A 23,150-nucleotide genomic window follows, 5' to 3' on the forward strand; every position below is an offset into this window, starting at 1 on the left:
TAACCCCTCCTACCACCACCACCTACGTGAACAAGTAATGAACATCTCTCCTCTATTGTCACTACCTTACCTCTCCCGCCCTCGCTAGATGTTCACTGTCAACGAGAAAAGACGGGACCGAACATTAAGACAACGACATGCAGCGGGAACAAGCTTTCGTGTGTATGTGCGTGCGTGTACGCGCGTGTGCATGCATACTGGAGCTGTTACCGATACCTCCCGCCGCGCTGCTATGTAGACTGGTGTCTACGGTTCGCTCAGCTGCTGTGAAAGTGGGCCGCCAAGTGTGGACTGGAATTCGCCCGAGCAGTCACAAAAAATAGAAACAGTAAACTTAAACTTTTGCCACAAAATCTTCTTTTTCTTCCTTTTTCTTTCTCTCTCTCTCCTTTCAAACTTCTATCTCCTGTTCTAAAAAAATAAATAAAAAAAAAAAATAGAAAAAGAAAAAAGAAAAAAATCCACAGAATTTTCCAAATCTGTAGAAACTAGGGATCATCACGACGAGAGGCATGTAAACATGATATTTTGGATATTTAAATTTGTTTATGTCTTCGGTCTGTTGTTTGTGTAGCTGTTCGAGGTGCATTTCTTTAATTCTGCCTGAGGTGCACGGGTTGCAAACATTAACCTCTCCTGAATGTGGTGTCATTATTGTTTTACCACACTTGTTTTAGCAGAGAGTTGCATCGAGTGAGGGGACTGTCATGTCAGTGCAGGAACAGTGCGTGGAGTCCATAGGGGTGGGAGTGTGCAGACGGCAAAGACAACAGAATTAACCCGACACTGTCGACATTCACTCACTCAAAGGTCAGCGCGGTCAGTCAATTAGCCATTAGACCGAACTGTTAATGGAGAAGGTGTGGCACCACAGCATTTCTTGCCACGTCACACAGGTCGACAGGTCGACAGGCCGCCGGCAAATCGTCGCTAGAGGAGTCTTCCACATCGTTTTTAGAAATCTGTTTATATCGTGTCTGTAATGTGTTTCTCTATGAAGGTGGGCCTTTCTTTACAGAAATAATCGTCAAATCTGACAGGAAAGAGAAGAGGAAATCATCACAATTTGTTTTTCTTCCCCTTGTCACCATTTCACCCAAAAGGACGAAATCACTGCAAGGTGGATGGATTTTCCTATTGTCTATTGATCAGCCATCACCGCAGAGAGAGAGAGTGACTGAGCTAACAATGCCTTCTTGTTTTAATTTGTTTACCTGTGTATGTTGACTCTTGCACAATTAAGAAGCTACAAAATGTTTTTTCTCTGGTCTAATTTGTTTTCTTTCCGAAGCTTCATGTTTTCCTTCCCTTCTTGTCCCGAACTTATAAACTTGTTTTCTAATTTTATAATGACAGTTGTTGTAAGTCCCTTGTTTATGGTGGAAATACTAGCAGCTCCCACGCTAAGGCATCAGCAGTGTGGTCTGACTGCCACTGGTATGTTTTAGTCTGGAGGTTCGTACTCAAGCTCAGCACTACGACTGTCTGCCTACGTCTGATTCTGTCCGCTCTTGCCTGGATACTTTCTGTCTTCCTGCTACTCGACTATTTATTCCAAACGTGATCTTTGGGATGTTTAAATGTTAATAACACCATTTTAATCTTTCCACATATCCTTGCACATAATTATGAACGTATTGTATATTATTAATTGACACGACTGGATTTTCTTGGACACAACGATAAACATTGAATGAAACTTCCCGTTAGAGGGAAAGAACTCTAGCATCTGCTAGGTCAGTGTTGTTAACATTTACCTCCCCTGATTTGTAAAGTCTTTTTGTATAAAATGTTTCGGATGCTAAATAGACAGCAGTTCGTTTTTTGTTTTTTTTTTAAAAAGAAAAAAAAAGCTTGAGTTACAGTAGGACGTTCCGAGATAGTGGCTTGAATAAGTTTGAGATCTTTATTAATACAAGTGTAGTGTGTCCGAAATTTGCTGATTTCTTCACCAATGAGATTGTGCTGATACGCCAGAAGCTTGACTTCTCTGCTGTTGTTCCATCTTCATCTGTGTCAGATACAGTTTACGATGGTCACAAGTTGTGTTGAAATTTTACACTTTCTCGTGGAGGTCTGGAGAGCTGCATTCCAGACATGCAAGTTTATCACTAATTTTACTTTCCATGAAATGAGAAACATGGTTAATAATGCACTCCTGAAGAACCAGAGGGTAACTGGTTCGAGGTTTACTCGGACTGGTGGCATGTAGAATGTCGCTATTTACCAAGCAGCGTCTGAGGAGAAACGGGTACCTAGTTATACCCGGGAATGGGAAGGCGGTGGCAGGTGCTGTTGCAGAGTTATAGATATGGGAGACAACTTATTGTATGCATCTACTGCCTCTTTGCCATGAGCTTTTTATCTCCCTTCCCCTTTTTTTCATAATTCATATCACACGCTCTGAAATTGTAACAACGTATGCTGATTAATATGCTTAGTCCTTGTACACTGCATTTTGTTCATGTGTGTGTGTTTCTTTTAACCTTTATGTGTGTCTATATGTGTGTTCGCGTTTTTCCGCGCGCGCGTGTATATGTGTTTGTGTGTGCGTGCCATATTGAAATGGCGAAAGTTGTGGACTGTGGACATTTGGTTTTTATGCATGTCAATAGTAATTGTAACAGCGTATGCAGTTAACTTGTGAATCATCGGACACAGCATCATTACAGTCCCCGTGACCTACGTTTCCATTCGCACCCTCAGTGTGAAGCAATGTGAACGATGCCTGACGCACGTTAGCAATAAGTTTGCTGTAATGCATGAATGGACTGCTGGATGGCTAGGGTAACAAACGAAAATGAGAGAGAAACATTAGCTAGTTGTATGCCAGCTATAGAGGTGCGTTCAGATAAGATTCAGGATTTCTGCCTTTTTTTGTGCTGATAGTAAATTTATGGTAAGAATAATTAACGTTTTGGGTGCACAGTGCCACCCGATGCATTTACATCGCTTTGTGTACTGTCAGTACTCTTTATATGACAGAAAACAATAACACAATGGCCATGGGGAAAAAAACGTCGTGGAGTATCTTACACCATCTACCTTTTAGTCACATGATCTTTTCATGCTAACATAAATATTTGAAACTTTTTATTTCTTTCACTCACGAAAACTGTACAGAGATCAAACACACAACAGAAGAAGAAACAGAAAAGAATCAGACCATTGTGAGATAAAAGACAATTTCATTCGCTATATGTACAGGATTGTTTGACAAACTCTTGTTCGAGGTCCAATGACAGTTTCATTAATATCCCCGAGTTTGAATTCGCTAAATAGTATTTTCATTCACTTCATCGTTTTCTTCGATAGGATGAAAGGAGACTGACTTATTGCCGCGTTTTTTACCTTCTTGTCCGGACCTTGACATCCGAGTACTGAGCTGTGCCTCGTCATCATATCCTTGTCTTTCCTTGTCTCCTTGGTGCAGCGATGCGTTAACAATGGCGGCGTCCATGTTCTGCGATGACTCGGAGATGAGGGCCGCGTGCAAACTGCCAGCACCGCTCATTGGTCTCGCAGCGTTGTCACTGACAACGGTCAGGGGAGGCAACACCAAGACTTCGCTACCAGAAGCTGGTAAGCTCCCTTGAGCTGCGTCGGCAGCGGGAGCGTGCTTGAATGGAGGGGTAGGGGTCCGCTGCTTGTAAAACTTTTTCTTGTTGGGGAGATGGTGGATGAAGTACCTTTCGCAGAACGGCAGGTCGTGCTTCTCCTCGGGAACACCTCGGACTCTCCGCTCCTTGACCCCGTCGGGGTCAGGTGGCAGCCCGGCGCTGGCGAAGCGCAGACGGAAGTCCCTGATGCGGCTGGCGGCGGGTAGCTGCTCCGTGATCCGCTTCAGTTCGCGCCGCACCAGCGCCTCCTGCCGCGCATGGAAGAGTTCCGCTGCACGCTGGTACCTCAGCAGCACCTTCTCCTGCATGCGCAGGCGTTCCATCAGCTGCGTGTTGGCCACGCGCGTGCGCTCGATGGCTTCGGCATCCAGTCGGCTGTAGATGTCCGGCTGCAGCAGGTCATTCAGCGGCGGCGCGGTGCTGTTGTTGCCGTACATCATGGCGTACTACAGGGCTGGATTCTTTCCTTCGATGGTTGGGGAAGGAGGGTGTCAAGAACCACTAATCGCACCTGCTTAACCGGTGGCATAACGAGCACAATGGATAATCGTGTGGCTCATGACATGACAGTGAAGTTTTGTCTTTAGATCACGAAATCTGGTCCAGGCATAGCCTCCATGTTTTGTTGTCTCACACTGTTTCTCTCCACACAGGTCTTTCGTTTATTTATTTATGTTCGATCTACACATTAGAACCCAGCAAAACGGTCACCAACTTTGTTTGCGGTCATGAGACAACGAAGTCAAATACAATCAGAGTCAAAACCGGGCTTTCAGGATTTTGCCAGAGCTTAGTTCATTCCCCTGGGTATAGAATCTTCCTTCGCTTCACTGGCTTTAAAAAAAAATCCGAGCTTAAAAAGAATGCGCACACTATGACACAGCAGCCATGTTGACACAAACTGTCACGTCTCACCAGTTTCAGAAGTGTCTGCACAGTTACAAGCTGTATGTCCTCGTGTGTGCTGAAGACTTCAGACACAAAGAAACGATTCTTTGAACTTCCGACATTAAACACAGAGAAGGGTTCTCCTTGGCTGCACTCCTTCTGTTTCAGGCTGGTTCCAAGAAAATCCTCCTCCTGGTGCTGTGCAGGCGCAGTATTTGCCTCATTTCTCCACTGATGTGGCAATGAGTGCGTAAAGTGGATGATTTGCTGGGGCACAACAGCCCGATCCACGCTTGATGGTCCCTGTAAAGACGAGAACAAATCAATAAACTGTCATGATAAAAGGGAGGATAATAAATCTCCTCTTTTATGACTGAACGCTGCCCAAGGTTTATCCCACATCTGTTTTCTTTCTTTTGGGAGTAATGGCTTCAAAATATTATCTTCGTTTAAACATTCTGGGCTCAGATGAACTTCCGATGACGTCAAGAGCTCTCACCTGTCTGTTAGAAATGGATAAACCAGAAAGTTTGACGATCCGTTACTAGAAGCAGGTGTGATCGAAAATCAAAACTTATGTTAAATGTGTGTGTGTGTCTTACGTAAGGCACCGATAATCATAATTTTCGTAAGTTTAGGAAACTACAATTCATGCACATGCACGATATATATATTGAACACCGCACTGTATTCAAAACGAAGTTTCCACAAATTGCAAAAGGTAGCTGCATCGATAACCTCTAAAAACGACCGACCTGCCTTTTTTAGTAACAAGTGTAACTTGCAACTAGGCTGAGAGGTTTCCAGAGTTTCTTCTGTCTCTTGAGGTTAAGAGACTGCCTCTGATGTCTGTCCCTGCTCCAAATCATCTTTAAAATGCCTTGATATAATCTTCCTTCGCAACAGATTTTACAATTCTCCCTAAGTCCTTAACTTTACATCCGATTCCTTATAAGTCTTCACACAACTTCAGAGTTGTCACAACATCTTGTGTCGCCTCACGAACTCTTTCTCAAGAAGTGCAAAGTCTTCGTGTAGCAAGATGCGAACTGCCTTTTAGAATGTTACTTATCCTCGACCTCGCAGAGAACCAGCTGTCAGACATTATTGTTTATCACCAACTAGTGATCGGACACAAAGAAGATCTAATGACCAAACTATTGTGTGCTGAAGTATTGCGCGATCGTAGATTATTTTTCACGCTTGACTTGTTGGCGTTCGTGAAAAGACAAAGATATTTTTTCAGAAGAGCTAACGGTTGTAGGTACCTTCATGCGATGTACACTTGACAGACTGGGTACATACCTCACGTTTGGGCCCATATCTCGTTGCTCAAATGAGAGGACAGAGAAGATATAAATGGCGTGCGCACACACACCCACACACAGCAAGAGAGGATTTGTTATGATTGTAGACTGTACCCGGCTGTTGCCACCCAGGTTGTTAAGCTCTTGTCTTGTCCGAGACCTTGCGTGAAACTAGCAGGACAGGATTTCAAGGCCAGTCAGTGCTAAAAACACAAGAGTACAAAGCACTCGATTTCATCTTGTGGCACTGCAAACAGCAACTTGTTTTACCTGGCAGGTAAGCTGTCTTAGAGATCAAACATGACAAACTGTGAGCGTAGTAGATAGGATACTGTCGAGATCCATTCCATCACCTCAAGAAAACCTGAATCAGCTAGATGCTGTGAGAGAAAGAGACTGAATATATTATACATCCCTGTGGACCACAAGATCTCAGCAGTGCAAGACTTGAGACAAGAACAGTGCAAACACTGGTTAATGGACATGGAGGTTCGTGGGCGCGAGGTTGGATAGCCCAAAGAGGGGTTAAATACTTCAAGAAACATTCAGCACTTTAAACAGACCTACAATGGACTTAAGTACATAATTAAAAATGCATAGATATACAGACGTGGGTGTTTGAAAATATGTGTGTACTAGAGCAGTTTGAAAAATTGTGGCAGCTGTCTCATCCCTTTGCTGAACCTCGCTCCATGGCTCCGCCCTGTTATCTGTCCATGACGGTGAAACATTTTCATTCCCAACACAAATTAATGGCCATTAAGCTAAGGCCCCAGTCAACGACTTTCCCGCTTTTCTTACGTTCTGGACGTTTGGATGCAAGATGACGATTCAAGGTTAGCGTTACATAACGTTCAAACTTGTGTCCGTTTGTGTCGAAGAACAAACATGAGATAAACAAAACCTACCACTACTCATACGTCAGAAGCAATGGGCGCAGTCTCTCTTTCTCTATCTCTGTTAAATGGGATGAAGAACCAAATGGCAATCGTACTTGCTTTAGTACAAGCACTTTTCGAAGGCCGCTCAGACAACAGAAATATACAAAGTGCCTTTTACGAGCCCCGGGCTGAGAACAGAGTGTGGATTGTTTGTCGTTCTCGGCTCAGTTTACCTTCTTCCAAGGCGGTAATTGGAAAGGACGAACACACACACGTGCTTGCCGATTGCGGGATACAAAACGAAGCGCGTGCAATAGTAGCAAGTATTCAACTCTGTGTGTGTGCTGCAACACGGATACCCTGTAAAGATACATTTCTGCTTCTCCTCCCATCCACCCACCCCTTCCCCTGCACCTGTCGTCAGCTTCATGGCTCCGTCTCCAGACTCCGGTGTTTATCCGAAAATTGCCAAGTTATTCGTCTGTCTAATGTTTCGATCTGTTCCTACACTTATAGAGCGGACACCATCTAATTTTAACCCTTTGGTAGTGATCGACGCAACATTTATTAGAGCTGTGAAAACGATATAAAAACAAATAAAGCAGTAGAATATTTTACTCTGTTACCTGTGGTCCTTTTCAAAATATTACTCTTGACACATTTAATAAGTAATCCTTTTCAAAATGGTCTTGCTGTAATAGCTAAAATTCCACAAGTAGTTTCAGACGATGAGTTACTCTGCTCTTGAGAATATTCTTAAAATAATGTGTATTCAGCAGTTTGTGCTAGTTCTCCCAAGTTCAAAGTTACATCCTGAGAAAACAGAAAAGTTTGTGAAATAAGCATTTCTACCTGAGCCAGCGTCCCTCCCACTCCAGGTATTTGTTGGTGGCTCGTACCTGACGTGCTGGCAGACTGTTTCACCTGGCCATACACCTCCTTCTAACGCCTCCCTATAATCACCTGCACACCGGGTGTTGACTAGAGCTCCGCCAGGTGTAGTGTGTCTGTAGCACGACTCATCGCGCCAGTCTCACCGTGGTGCACGCGCTGCGGGCTTGTTGCTGTTGTTGCTGGCGATGGCAAGGCTACAGCAGGCGTCGGCAGACGTCACCGGGGTCACCAAAGGTCGCCTTGTGTCGCTGGATGTCACGCACACCTGTCCTCCGGTCGGTTACCTGCTGTTTAGCGTTATTTTTTGCATTACGTAGGTTTAACATAATGCTTATCTTAAATACATCATCATCATTGCCATTATCGTGGCAATTGCTCTTATATAAGCTTTTGTTTTTCTTTGCTTCTTTCTTACGTAAGTGTAATAAGGACAGTTCAAGGAAAACATAACTGTCAAACCATAGCAACCCCTTCACGAATAAAAAAAACCAGAAGCACAGAAACACTCAAGGTGTCCAGAACATCTGTAATCGCCATCAGAAGTGTCAGACGTGTCTAACGAAGACATTATTAATGAATGACATAGATAGCGGAGACCACATCAAAAACGAATCAAGTCGCAGGTTGTAGATACAAACGACGATCATGTAGATAAAGAATCAGAAACATGGAAACCAGCAATAAAATGAGAAAATATCCAGGAAGAAATTTCAGCAAGATCTGTGAACATGTTCGGAAATCTCGCTCAGAGAAAGGGCAAACACAGAAAGCCAGACAATTGGACTCTTGAGCAGTCGGTGCCCTCTTGTTATCAGTTGTAACTTTGAAACTACGGCGTGACAAATCCTCAAGACGACCAGTCAAGAAATCTCTCTCTCTTCACAGAGAGGCCTCTAGCACTTGAATATCAGCTCATGACAACGGCATTTAGATAAATGTATTTATAACCACCTGTGAACCACAGACTACATATTTTCAATATTTCAATGTTTAACGACGCAATGTATTTTTAAATATTGATGACTTACTCCTTGATATGAACTCAATGGTGTTGTCAATAAATGATTAAAGGTCAACGCTCTCTCTTTCTCTCTTTCTCTCTTTCTTTCTTCTCTCTCTCTCTTTGGCAATGTATCATGTAGCGATATGCCAGAACCATGCCAGCTCCGCCTCTTGACGACGGCGAGAGGAGGGTCCTGGGGACAGATCAGGATGGTGACCAGACTTCAACGAATTTGTTTGACTTCTGTTCCCTATAAGATACGGAGCAGTTTCCGAAGATAGTTCCTCTCGATTTGCCTGGATCTTTCTCTCCATATCAGTCAGCAGGGTCCGCGTTTCGCCGTTGTAAAGTAAGATGAGAGAGACCAAGGACTTGAACTGTTGTATCTGTTATTGAAGCTGATACTCCTGCTGTCCCACATCTTGTTCAGCCTCGCCATTGCTGCTGTGATTCTTTGACAAATGTCCGCTTCGTAACTGCCATTCTTTGAAAGCGTCGCTCCCAGGTACTTGAAACTCTGCACTTTCTCAAGTTTCTAGTCATTCCATTGGACCCCTGCTTCTTCCTGTCAGACAATCTTCACTGTTGTTTTGCTTTTACCCATGTTGATGTCCCTGCCATGTGTGCTGGCACTGGTCGCGAGGTTTTCTGTGAGAGCCTGCAGCTCGTCACTGCTGCCTGCCATCATCGATGTCTTCAGCAAACCAAAGAACCAAAGGCTGCTTAGCAAAGATTTTTTGATCATTAAAAGAATCATTTTTGGAAGTAGTCACATTTTTTCGTGTGCAAATTGCTAGCTCCAGAGCTAAATAACTGCTGTACGTGTTCGGTCGCTTGTATTTTTGCAACTGTGGTTCTTATCTCTGAAGTATTTTTCTGTTGGATGCTTAAATTCTCCTCTGCATTTAAAGTAATATAATAAGCATTTAAACACAGGTTCATTTGCACTAAATGTAGACTAGTCATATTGTGTGGATGGTATCCTGGAAACCTTTCTTTCCCTAATGGAAATGCTGTGTGTCCCGGGTAGCCTTTGTGCGTCTTTGAGCTTACGGTCTTCGATCGAAATCAGAGAATCTTTTGTTTAATGTTCAAATATTTGTTCAGTGACAGTGTATTTGTCTGTCCTTAATGACTTACTCCGTTGTCATTCAAATCTCCATAAGGGCTACATCGTATTGCTTATTTTTGCATTTTAAAAAACGCAGTGCACGTTAATGGCAGTCAATGAAGTGTTTTGTTATCGCCAGTCTTGAAAGAATGTGAGGTTTATAGTAATATTCGGAAACTTCCAGTAAGCAATCTCTTTATCTAATCTTTAAAGAAAAGTAAAAAGCGCGCCTTGTGGCTGTACCAGACATGTTTGTCTTTGTCAGGAATTTCGGATGTTGTACGTGGCTATCAGACATTTCAAACCTGTTTCTGTTTCATATGTCTGCCTCGTGCATTTCAGGCCCGTTTCACAGTCAAGTCAAGAGTATAGCCTCGAGTTCGAAGAAAAATTCCAGCAGATGCTTTATAGTGAATGGGAGAGATATTTCTCTCCACACATTTATAACTGCACGTGCACCGCACAAGACACGCACTCTCTCTCTCTCTCTCTCTCTCTCTCTCTCTCTCTCTCTCTCTCTCTCTCTCTCTCTCTCTCTTCTCTTTCTCTCTCTCTCTCTCTCTCTCTCTCACACACACACATGAGGAAAATAACAGCTATTTTTGTACACTTCCTTACAGGCTTCATCATGCTGATCGCCATACACCTTGAGTCAGTACTCTCTCACAAAGGTAGAGCTGAGCGCTAATCGTGGTCTGTGAGGTTTTGTCACAACCTGAAAACAGTGGCGTGTCAGTCTTGTAGGAGACCTGGCCCAGGAGACAATGCAGCTCCTGCGTGCTGGCGTTCTCTTCACCACGCGCTGTCGTTACGTGTTTGACAAATGGCAACTTTTTCCTCCAGTCACCCAAGCATTGTTCCCGACAGGTACCTCGGAAAATTATTACCTGGTGAGCGCAGTGAGCTCCTGGGTGGCCTGCTTTAGGGGCATAAATCATCTCTCATCAAAGAGGAATGTCAATGCGCACTTTATAGACTACTTTGTATGCTCCATGTTAGTAAATCTCACCATGAACCAACTACACATCTCTTTGAAGCAGCCATTCCCTTCTCCCTATGTCTTAACTATACATCGGATGATACATCTGTATAGATGCCGACCTGTGGCGGGTCGGAGATGTGAACAATGCTTAAATTGCTGTTCGTGCTAATGAAGAATGAATGACGGTTTTGGAAAAAGAACACTACTTAAGCGTATTTTTCTCAAAACCTTTTTGTAAACATTATTTGAATTTGAATCATATGGATTTATTCTCTCATTCTATATTCACCACCACCACCACCACCACCACCACCACCACCACCACGACCACCACCACCACTGTTATGTATAAAAACGCTTGCGTATATCATATTACTTTTGGAGTTTAAATTAACTGAGCTTTACTGGCATCAGGGTTTTAGCTTTGTCTGATACTGTTGCTCACAGTTTAGTTGACGCGCTGAACGAACAGAAACTGTAACACTGTTCATGTCCGACCAAGCGAGAAGTGAGCGACTAAAGACTGTCTATCGGTCAATCATATATCTGGCTATGGCATCGCCTTTTATAGTATGAAAAGTCTGGCTAGAGTTCAGACACAATATGTAATCTGATCAACAGAGCTTCGATCGTGATAAGACTGCACGACCCCCAGCGCAATCCTGATACATCGATCATCGGCTATAGAGGTCAATCCCACTAACATTGGCGTCAATATAATGGCATTGTACATACACTTGTCGACCCACAAAATTTCTCATCCGTAAAATTCCAGCTCAAAATGCCAATTTTTAAAATAGTATTTGGCCCCTTTGTCATCGCACGAATCGCGATTTTTGTTTCCAACTATAACAGTCAGTATATATAGTGTTCAGTCCATCAAAACGATATAGCTCTTCTAATAGGAACAGGAATAGTCATATTGACGATGGATTGCCAGTCTGTCAGACACAACACATATTTGTGTTCTTAAACACGACTTGGCCGATCGAGTTAAGATCTCTCTCAAAGCTCTAATTAAACGACACACGATGCACACGAACACCCACACGCGCACGATACGAGACGCCGTATGGTTCAGAGATTTTTTTTTAAAGTACATATGTGGATATGAATCATTTCATTTTGAAGACAGATGTGACGATTTAGCAGACTAATTTTTTTTTTAATTTTTATTTTCTAATTTTTTATTTTTTTGCATCGAGACTGTCGATCGGCCTAAAGATGAAGCGTGGCCATGATAGACACCCGAGATGCCGTTTCTTCCTTCACACATCAGTCTCAGTCTAGAATGTAGACTGATGTAGGCAAGTCCTCGGAGTGGGTTGTGCTGGAAAGGAAAGGCATAAAACGTCAAGCGATCCTTTTGAAACAAGGAATCTGCTGCGCAAAATGTGCGGAGCCCTAACGCTGCTGTTGTTACCAGGAAGAGACATTCATCTGTACTCTCGCACACAAGAGTTCTTCCGGTGGCTCAGCCATGGCCTGTGTTTATAAAAGCCTTCGACTTTCTACCTTCTAGTCCAAGGTGATCTTGTCCTCGTTTACGTTTGCCAGAATGTTATTGTTTCACCTTTTTTTGCCTTCAAAAAACAAATACAAATGTCCTCCAGTGTTAAAGTTGTCGTATTGGTCTGCTGTCACCCTGTCCCGTCCTCTGTGTTTTCTTTTACCATTTTCATAGTATGCGTACATGCATTGTGACCACCTTTTAAAGATTATTATGAAATTGATATTGTAAGAATTTCTTTCACGATGCACGCATAATTTTGTATATTATTATTACATATTATTTATTAGCATGTGTTACATTTATTAATTTAAATAGAAGAGTATCAATCTCATAATTACGATAATAATAATGAAAGAATGTAGCGCTTTTCCAATGATTTGCACAGAGCGCTTTACAGAAATGATATACATATATGTTTCACAAAATTGTCATTTACTTTTTAATTTTAGATAAGAAAAATGAAATTTTATTATAAACAGCGGTAGAGTGTTACAGTTCACTTTTGCTGTATCCCAGATTTTTTAAAAATCGCATATTTATCAAAATTATTTCATTCTTAGGGTTCTGACCTACACAGTATGGAAGGCAATGCAACAGACAATCCAGCATTCATCACGGAAAAAATCTTCAACTACAGAAAGCCTGAGACAGCCACAGGAACAACATCCCCAAAGTGATTTAATACTCAGTGATAGCTGTGTTAAGGTGAAACTCTTAGCTATCAATTTATGTCTTGTTTTTAAAAACAACTTTTGCTAAATCTTTGTCATCAGCTTCTGTTTCATGAAGGATGTTTATGGCATATTTTTTTCAGGTATTTGGTCACATTAAACTGTGAATGAATGAATCGTGCTACTGCAAATATGTTGCCCCTATTTTGGAGGCATCATTAGTTATTAGTCAAATGTTTGTTTGTTTGTTTGAATCCATGGTTAATTTTTCGTAATGTAGTGTTTGGGAAGAATTATAGCTTCTACATTGTTGTCTAATGAATGCTTTAAACTAAAATCCAGCATAAACAGTATGTGCTTGCTTATTTGCGTACTTATGTCTTGTGTATGTGGTGTCCTCATGATGTAATAAGTTAAGTAAGGCAGTTTACAACTTGGTAAGAAGTTAGCTTCTGTAAAATTTATGTCCTGAAAAAAAATTCAAATGCTCATTGCCATGTACAGGTGCATATACAATCCTGTAATATTGAACGACTTCATGATTGTGATTTCAGCAATTGAAAGCCATTACAAAAGATGACAAGTCATTCTTGCGAATTGTTGTTGAGGGTGGTGGCTGTTCTGGCTTTCAGTACAAGTTTGACTTGGACAAAGAAGTGAAGGAAGATGACAGGTACTTATAGTAACATTAAAAGTTTACTACAGTCAGCAGGTTTTGTTGTTGTTGTTGTTATTGTTCCCTTTTTCTCTTTTGTAGATACATCTTTTGCCATAGGTATAGGAAAGATACAGGTACATATAGGTATGACACATATTTTTTTTAAAAAGAGCATTTGGTATACTATATATGCTATTTGCTTTTTATTTTGTAATAACTGCTTTATTAAACCTGCCTTTACATGATTTTATGTAAGTTTTACTTTTGTTATTGCAGAGTATTTGAAAAGGATGGAGTATGTGTGGTAATCGATACAGAATCTCTCGAATATGTACGTGGGTCTACTGTGGATTACCATGCAGAACTTATACGGTCAGCATTTCGTGTCATCAACAATCCTCGTGCTGAGCAAGGTTGTTCATGTGGGTCTTCCTTCTCTGTCAAGCTGTGATCAAAGTTTTTTAACAAATATACAAACGATACGTTTTCTTGGACATATGGTACAAAAAAAAACAACCAACAACCAAAGGTTTGTGAAAACTGAGCTTTAGAGCCACAATTTTTAGATAAACTTTAGCTGACTTGTATGTTTTGTGTATAGAACAAATTCATCATGTTTATTCAAAGAGCAGATACAGAGGGTAATAAATATTTATTGCACAGATATGTTTTTTCCATTATTTTCATTTTATAAAATTATTATGAATCATGTTTATATTTGAATTGGAAAAGGTTTTATCTTTGTCTTGCAGAATCACTGGCTTAAATTGTTTACATATACTTTTTAACTAACTACATGCATATTACAGATGCACTGAAGTCTTACTGTGTAATTTTGGATAAGGCTACTTTTAATAATTGTATCTGCAACAGGCATATTTTAAAAATAACAAGTTCCCTACACTCCTTCAAATGCTGGCTTTAAAAAGGTATGAAGAGGACAATTTAGGTCAGTGGTGCCCAATCTTTTCTTGCCCAAAGGCTGCACTGGACATGATGTAAAATCTTGTGGGCCAGAACATGGCAGTTTTTGCTAGAATCATGACGTTAAAAATTAAATTATGTTGGTTCTGGTTAAAATGAGCAGGCCAGATGTGGCCCACAAGCCGTAGGTTAGGCACCCTTGATTTAGGTCAATCTAGCTTTCATTTATCCTAATATTTGACAGAAATGCATGAAATTTACAAGCAGGTCTCTTAATATACCATACTTCAGCTAACTATATATTGAAAATGCTAGTTTTTTAAGGTAAATTATTTTTTATTTTGTTTAAAAAAAATTGTGATCTAACGCATTAAAGCAGACACAGGGGGCAAAGGGTGTCTTACATTAACAACTAAGGTTATACCAAAGCAGCCAGCCCTGTAAACACGTGTCACATGCAGAGAAACTAAGCAGAAGTTTTGAACAGTAAAAATAAAATAGAAATAAACACCATAAATCTAAATAATGTTTAATAGTACATGATTGTAATGTGTTATTTTGAGATAAAGTGTACAGTAAAATATTTTGAGAGTTAAAAGTAGTAGCTCAGTGTTCTCAAAATAAGTCAGTAAACAAAGTGATGTTTAAAGTGATATTCCTTTTAAACTTACAAAAACACTTACAATTTATTGCTATACTACTGTTACAAAGGACATTTAGTTTTGATTGTAAGGTTGAAATAGTACACTACAATTTAATACTCTATAGCTGATCCTTAGTCTTTTATGGGCAATTGTTTTTATCCTCCTACGCTTGCAATGTTAGGTGTTTGCTGCAACAGCAATGAATAGGAAATAGATCATAAATATTAAGCAATTTTTGTACGAAACTACAAAAATCCTCACTTTTTCTTGATGATTTTTTTAAACCCTAATTGCAATTGAAGATAAGCTTCTTGGATTAAAAGGGATTCATGGTGGCTTGGTGGGAATTCAGTTTCAACACTTCTCACTGATTCTTCAGCGATTCATCTGACAAAGACAATTTTCTTCATACAATGATTTAAACAGATTCAGCTATCTGTAGCTTCTTTAATCACAGTCAACAAAATGTTGTCCTCATGTCCTTATGCTTTGCTATATAAAAACAAATTTCTACAGCATTTCAACATCCTTACACTTCAGAACATCTTTACAAGGACATCCTCATCACAACTACTTCAAATAGTTAAATAATAAAATAAAAGCAGAACCTTTTTGCACAAAAACTTTTCTTAGCACAAAGATCACATAAGTAAGTGCAGTGAACAAAAAATAAATGCTCAAGACCAAAACAACAAACAAAAAAACAGATCTCTTGGGAAAATAAATACAACAATCATTTCAGTTATTCTTCAAATTAAAAAATTTTCAGAGACATGGCATAAAAATAATTGTATATCATCAATACACTTCAATGTTCAAATTTTCAGCAGCAACCTGAGTTGCAGTGAATAAACTGAACGTGACAATCGCCTTTTTGCCAGTTGATATGCTAATATTTCTTAATATTTTCCATCTTCTCCTGATGTCACGAACCCTTGTTTTGGGACTTGTCACTGCTAAATCTGCCGTGATCACCTTTTCCTGCTGGAACACAGCAAGTCTTCACATTGTTCTTCATTCTACATCTTTGTGACCATTTTGAAGATCCTGTTCAGCACAGTGAGAATGCCTTTTGGCTGAGATATTTGATATCCAAATAAACTTATTATTATCTTGTCACCATGCATCACAAATGTTTTATTACAAGACAAATAATATACAGTGATGTCAACATGTGTATTTGGATGCATTATACACATTCACATGCTGTATCCCTCATTGGCAGTTACAAAATGGTTTACAAAATAAAAAAAAATTAGAAATAAATTTTAAAAAAAAAAAAATACAAAGGCTAAACGTACCCATTTTTTAAAGTATGTATTAGACAGATGTGTTACTTTCTTCTTAAGTAATCTGCTTACTGAGCTGCTGCATAGAATATACAAGACCATAATGTTTGCATCTAGCTTCATGCTTCAGTTCATGTATCCCTCTTTAAAATTAAGGACATTTCCAACTTCTTTCAGTGATTTTCTATAACATCAAAAAAGTTAGTTTCTTTAACACTTGGTCCATATCAATTCGTCGATGTTATTCATGCTTTCTGAAAAAAATATCATATCATAAAGTTTACATTAAAATGTACTATTAAATGCATTACGTGGAAAGGGTATTCTTATTATGCAAGTTTGCAGCTTAAGAAGAAATTCAGATACTCATATACAATCATAATCCTAGTCCTAAATAATTTGGAAAAGGAAAACTATAATTCATGAATACTCTTATAATTTATTTGTGACCTGCAATTTTCATCTATGAGTTCTCCCAACTTATCTGCAGCCACAGATATTAGCTAAAAGTGTCATACTTGTCATTCTTAAAATTTGAATAATTTTGATTTGTAGCAAGTAAAGTGATCAGGTTCTTGAGTTTTACCCTTTATAGTACAAACTAATATTCCAATTCTCCTCTGCATCCAATTACAAAACTTTGCATATCAATATATCTGAACATGATGCTGTACTTAAGAAAAAGGTTATCAGTCTAACGATTTTAAGATCATATCTTGATCAATTACGATTTTTACTTTATTTTTTAGAATCACGGTTTAGTAAAAGGGCTCTTTTTTCCCCTTATCTAAACAATACAAATTCAACTTACCAGTGAGGGTACTCAACAATTTGGAAAACAAAATAAACAAGTGTCAAGAATTCATTCTGAAACATTTCAACTTGCTTGGTTATGATCACACTAAAATGACAAATCATGCAACATTTGTATGCATGTCACATCTATTGCCTGCAATGCTTCTTCCCGGAAGATACTAAGGAACCCATGTCATCTGAAGATTTCCTCTTAAGGCTGTTTTTACTACTGCCATGTCTTTTGTCAGAAAATACTTCTTCCTCTGATTTTTTGTCCCTTGGCTCAACAGGTCTGCTGCTACAATGTTTATGTCTTCTGAACTTTTCCCTTGTTCTGAGTGGCAATCAGCCCTCGGAGGTATATATTTAACTGTATTCATCACATTTATTTCACAGGAATCGTTACACGTATTCTCATTAGAAGCATAACTTTTTGTTGCTTCGGCACAAGTTCCATAGTAGTCCTTAGAAAGTTTGTCTTTATTTACACTACCCAAAACAGTTCCCCAACTGTTTGCATTTTCCAGTTTAACCTCTTTGCCCAAAGAGTTATCGCCACCAATCAAAGGATCAGACGGAGGCTGGTGCATAAGGTTGCAGCTGTCTACAAGACCAAATGATTGTCCGGTTAAAAGAGACACTTGACGGGAAAGCATCTCAACTTTGATCTCTTGTGCCTGTGCACGGGTGGTCAGTTCCATGATCAACTTGCTCTGTTCTTGAAGTTTCCGTTCTTGTTCTGTGATCAGCCGACGTTGCTCGTTTAATTTGGACCTCTGCTCATGCTGTTCTTTCCTCAGTGCTAGCATGGTTGTGTTCTGTGCTTTAATCTGTCACAAAAACCAACAAAGGAAATTAGTACCTGCTTATCACGTTACAAAAGGCACCTACACCTCTCCATCTCTCACAGGCGTACACACACATAATTACGCAACTTGCATTTGTAGAATAACATTCAGAAATCTTTTAGGTTTTCCTGAAAAATATGACTATGTTAACAGCACTAACAGTCAGCTGCATCACTGGCCTTTAATTATGGACCCCAACTTTATGACATTTTTGTTCAGGATGGCGACAGCTAACAGCCACAAATTGGTTTAAAACTTGCACTACTTGCACAACAATTGTTTGAACTGTTTTCCTGTAATTCCTCTTTATTCTTACTAAGTTCAGTTCCTTATGCTTTTTCGCTGCCTTTCCCCTCCCAGTCATAAAGAATTTTATTTTTCGCCCGGGTCTGTCATTTTTCTCAGGATGGAGAAGTCGCATCCATGCTTATTGCAGGAAAGAATGGTTTGACCAGGGGCAGGAGGTGAGAAGCACACACGGTGCTGGTTACAGAAGTAGTCATGCTTCATTAATTTCTACAAGCTGGCCTCTCAGGAACCCTTACCTCCCTCGCCCCGAGTTGGTCCCATTCTTTTATGTGAGACAGTAGAAGTTTGGCTTTTTAGGGTAAAAATAGTCCAGCATGATTGCATTTAGTTAGCATGGTGTCTTGTGTCTGACGGTCGGTGATTGAGCACTAGCAGCTGCTGATCCTCTCTTAATTGTCATAAGGATTGAGAGAACATCATAGGAATGGAAAAGCAGAACAGGCAGTCAGTGAGACGAACAAATACAGATTCGGACTTTGCAAAGTAAAATCCAAATCATCAGGAAAGATCACTTTCATTCAAGACACCTCAGACTGTGTAATCCAGCCCACCAAGATGACAACCACAGAAGTGGTGAGAGACTAACAGTGACCAAGCAAGACAACACCAGATAGAATGGGAACCTATCAACAAGAGGATCACAAAGGCATGTTTCTACTGCAAGTTTTGAAATGTGACCATCATTCTATATTGCACACTAATGATTTTGTTCATGTTATCAAAAGACTAGACCTACTATAATATGTCACAAGACCACTATAGACATGCATCTTAAATATTTTCTTCATTTCCACTTTGGTCAATTTTTGAACACAATGACTAGGTATAGCACAGAACTACAAATTAATGCCGAAACAGTGTTAAAAATTTTGATTCATGTCTGTAATTAGATTATAGTTTTATGTCAAATGATTGGTGTCTTAGATTATAATCATGTTTCTACTGCTTATCATGCTCATCCTTTGATGGAGTGTGCTCACCTGCTGCTGCAATCGAAGTGGGTCTTGTCTCAATGCTGGCAAACGGCCAGGTGTCAAGGACCTGGACACTGAAGCTGTCCAAGAGCCTGATGCACCTAAAACAAAGTGAAGCTTGGTAATTTCTTCCTCTTAAATAGTTTACTGGCTTAACAGCATAGAAATTACAATTCCAAAATGGGGCATATCCTAGTTTTCTACTTGACACGAATATATTCAAAAGCATTCAAACACCTTGTTTATTCTGAAACTATTGTCAAAAAATAAACAATTAAAAACATCAAGTTGGCCTTAAAATAATCAAAAAGTGAAGCTTTGTAATTATTAAAATACAAGACCTTAGCACAATTTATGCAAGAATGAAAAAAAAATTTAGACTTTACATATAGTACACAAGCAGTTCACAATGTCTGTTGCTTGTGCTTACTTGGGCATGATGTTACATCTGACAAGATATTTCCAGTTATGGACATGGTACTAGGACTTATATGATTCTTGAGCCTAGGAACCACATTTTCCTCAAAATGTTCCATAGCCATAGATGAGATATCACGTAATTCCTGCAAAAACTCGTGAGAACGTGGTAACTGTCGGTCCGTCTGCTGCAGAAGATTCAGGATGCGATAAAGTTCATCCAGAACCTGAGGCAGAGAATATTTCATTGTGAATAAATGAGAACAAATATTAGCACATCACACATCAGTAAGACCATGTTTTTAACAGAAAAAACATTTGACATTTGAAATACAAATACCCTTTGTTTATACAGATGTGAATCAAACTGCTACATCACATTTCAAAGATTTTACTTTTAAAACTGAACTATAAAGAAGTCATCAAAACAATAGGTTTTATCATTGTAAGCTTATTCGAGGCTAAAGAATAAGATAAAACTAGATGTAGTTACCTTTCCTGGAATGAAGCAGCAAAGATTAAATTCAATGTATTTAGAGTATGTCATAGACAGTAATGACAATCGTGTCTCCACAGCTGAAAGCACATCAGCATGGCGAGACAATGGATGACTACGCCGTTCTGACTCTCGGCGTGGAAGCTGCTGCTTAACATTGCGTTGTATTTGTAAATGGAAGCGATCAACTTCTGGCAAAACTGTTGTTTAATATGCTTGAGCATCTTCGGTTGAATGTCTGGCACACCTTCAAACATAGAAAAAACATTAAGTGCTTTTTTTCATTCTCTATTTGTTTTCATTACATTAACTGAAAAGTTAAAATTTACCTACTTCAAAGTACATATAGCGGTAATTACTAGTATTAGAATTCCGCACACTGCTCTGATATACCTGGCTCAGGTTAAAAGTAGGAAAAACATTGACCAAGATAACTATTACATTGACCAATATAACAAATATGAAACACTTAGTTCACTACGGGATAAGATGTTGTCTTTACAGTTACAGTCTTTGATATTTGAACATCAGAGACTCAAATAAGAACTACATTTAAACGAGTTAAAACATAAAAATTCGCTTTCATATTATCAACAATTATAAAAACTTTTTTCAATACAAGCACACTATAAATGAATTTGTTGAAATAACATTCTATGGCAGCCCATGTTTATACCCATTCTTATTAATTAACCCTCGAAATAATTTTTTTCGCTTGTAGATTCCGAGACTGCATTGGGAGTCATAACAAAACACTACGAACAGTAATCGTAAATGTCAGGTCTTCATCCCGCTAACTTTTCGCTATTTAAAGAGCATGATGAGACGATACGTACTCTTCTGCATTCACTGATTTCACTGAAAGTCAGATACGACATGATCTGATTCAAAATATGCTCGGGTAAATTTATCAGACTGACGGCGCTCGCCATTTTGGACTGAACTGCGTTCTGTGGTCACCGGGAACGCGAGCGCTCCTCGCATTCTTCCTACTGCGGGACGTTTGCATGCCGCGGGCGCTCGCCAACTAATCTGAAGCCAGAACGCAGCGCACACAAATATGGCCGAAAATCTTCGAGTTCATTCGGACAACCAAGCACGTGTATATCATGTCTCAATGACTTCAGACCAGTGGCCCTAACTTTGTTGATCATGAAGGAATATTGGAACGCAATCATCAAAGCACTTATTCTAAATGTTACTAACAAATATGTCTTGACATCTTTTCATACCAGTCCAAACGAAGTGTTCGTGATGCCAGACTGTTAATTCTCCATACTCTGTTCAGGTACTTGGAGAAGCCACATATGTCAATTCACGACTGTTGTTTGCTGACTTCTCACTGGCTGTCAACACCATCCAACCACATATTCTAGCTAGAAGACTCCTTGACCATCAGCTATCCTCATGGATGATTCACTTTTCTTTTTGGTTGACATGCAGGCGAGGCAGCAAAGAGTTTATCCCCGTTTTTATTTGTCATACATACCAACAGTTGTCTTCGACTTCAACGGGATTCCAGCACTCAAACTGTCGTGAAGAAAGCTCAAAGTACCTCTTCCTTCTCCAAAAGCTTAAGTCTTTCTCTGTCTCCCAAAGATTTCTTCAGCTATTTTATAGTTCCTTTATATGAGAGCGTGTTGTACTTCTCGCTTATCTGTCTTTACAACAGTTATTCAGTGAAGGACAAGGATTGTTGTATCCACCTGCTCCAAAGTTATTGGAACAGTCCAGAGTTCTCTTCAGACTCAATATAACAGGCAGACACTTCTGAAAGTGTCTGAAATTCTTCGTTATTAGTATGACTTGCATATCCTGTCAGGAGAATGTGACTTTGAGGCCGCTGATTCTGTACTGTACCTGCATGCAGGACCAACAGACGGAGGCTGCCCTTGGTCGTTTCAGCCGTGCGATTTCGGAATATGTGTGTGAATGAATGTAGCGCCTATGTGAGCCTGAACCATGAATGTACAAGAGTCTATTTAGTGCAACGGATATCAATATGTTGTATTATTGTTTTGCTGTTGTGCTTGCATATAAAGCTGCCGTTAATTGCTCTCTAGGATAAATAAAGTCTGATCTTATCTAAAATATTGTAATTTCTATTGATAATAAAATCTTCCTTTCAGTGTATATGCCGCACTGTTTCTTCCACCATTGTCATTGTTATAAACCTTCACTTTCTTGTCCTCCAAATAGTCAATACTGCCAGTAGCAGATTGGTGTTCGTCGTTTCATATGCCATTTCTAGTATGTCATCGTGACAGGTATCTGCAGAATCATGGTGCTAGTACTCGATCGCAGTGTCTGTGGCATGCGAAGCTTATCTGTAACTTTCTTTTGTAACTTCATCTCGTAACTTAGGTTACATAATGTCTGCTGACATGTCTCTTGATAAGCATGTTCCTCAAATCTGTCGTTCTGCCCTACAGTGAGCTCCCACCCTGCTCTAACCTCAAACTGTTCACAGTATGATGAGTATCCCTCACACCTTCATTGCTTTACTTTCTGTGCATCTACGCCGTCCACTATCGGTTCATTTATCATTACTAGTCTGCGCAGCGAGTGAGGTCTATCTTCGTTGTGGTACTACTCGTTACAAATACCCATTATTATTACTATTATTGTAACAGAGCATGGATATACATGTCTATCTCCGAATATATGTATATATAAGTCCTATGAACAGACGACAGTCAGCGGCGGTCACTCGAGTTGCCGCTCACAGGCAGTCAGCAGCGGTTGTTCCCCTTGCACCAGTCCCTCAAGTTTTCGGCTCGGTCAACCGTACATTGTATTTAACTCGTGAATGCGTTTTATTTTGGATGTGCGTGTGTGTTGTTTCGTTTTTTAAAAGTCGAGTTCAAGAAGAGGAAGGTAAAACTACGGTTTGTTTTTTAACGGATGGTTTATTAGAACTGTTATA

General features: G+C 39.8%; 3 protein-coding genes across 5 annotated transcripts; 1 reads left to right on the top strand and 2 right to left on the bottom strand.

The window, feature by feature from the left end:
* Positions 1–3,041: 3,041 nt before the first annotated feature.
* Positions 3,042–8,067, bottom strand: LOC112570065. Of its 3 annotated transcripts, none has more exons than XM_025248271.1 (2): positions 7,596–8,067; positions 3,042–4,811 (listed from the first exon to the last, which is right to left on the bottom strand). In XM_025248271.1, the coding sequence occupies exon 2, from the start codon at positions 4,058–4,060 to the stop codon at positions 3,275–3,277; it is 786 nt and encodes a 261-aa protein (XP_025104056.1). In that variant the 5' UTR covers positions 4,061–4,811; positions 7,596–8,067; the 3' UTR covers positions 3,042–3,274. The 3 variants fall into 3 exon arrangements, with proteins under 3 accessions (XP_025104056.1, XP_025104054.1, XP_025104055.1); XM_025248269.1 differs by having other exon boundaries at positions 7,549–8,067; XM_025248270.1 differs by lacking the exon at positions 7,596–8,067 and adding an exon at positions 5,264–5,830.
* Positions 8,068–11,881: 3,814 nt separating this feature from the next.
* On the top strand, positions 11,882–14,192 carry LOC112570066 (iron-sulfur cluster assembly 2 homolog, mitochondrial-like). The gene is made up of 4 exons (XM_025248273.1): positions 11,882–12,214; positions 12,760–12,904; positions 13,425–13,543; positions 13,805–14,192. The coding sequence occupies exons 2-4, from the start codon at positions 12,788–12,790 to the stop codon at positions 13,977–13,979; spliced, it is 411 nt and encodes a 136-aa protein (XP_025104058.1). The 5' UTR covers positions 11,882–12,214; positions 12,760–12,787; the 3' UTR covers positions 13,980–14,192.
* Positions 14,193–15,523: 1,331 nt separating this feature from the next.
* Positions 15,524–21,180, bottom strand: LOC112571008 (F-box only protein 28-like). Its single transcript, XM_025249786.1, is given in 6 exon segments — positions 15,524–18,010; positions 19,318–19,412; positions 19,742–19,955; positions 20,222–20,413; positions 20,415–20,471; positions 21,061–21,180. Coding segments are annotated over 6 exon segments (1,305 nt in total). The 5' UTR covers positions 21,157–21,180; the 3' UTR covers positions 15,524–17,359.
* Between the last annotated feature and the right edge of the window lie 1,970 nt (positions 21,181–23,150).

This window comes from Pomacea canaliculata, linkage group LG8 (assembly GCF_003073045.1).
Source record: "Pomacea canaliculata isolate SZHN2017 linkage group LG8, ASM307304v1, whole genome shotgun sequence".
Classification (NCBI taxonomy): domain Eukaryota; kingdom Metazoa; phylum Mollusca; class Gastropoda; order Architaenioglossa; family Ampullariidae; genus Pomacea; species Pomacea canaliculata.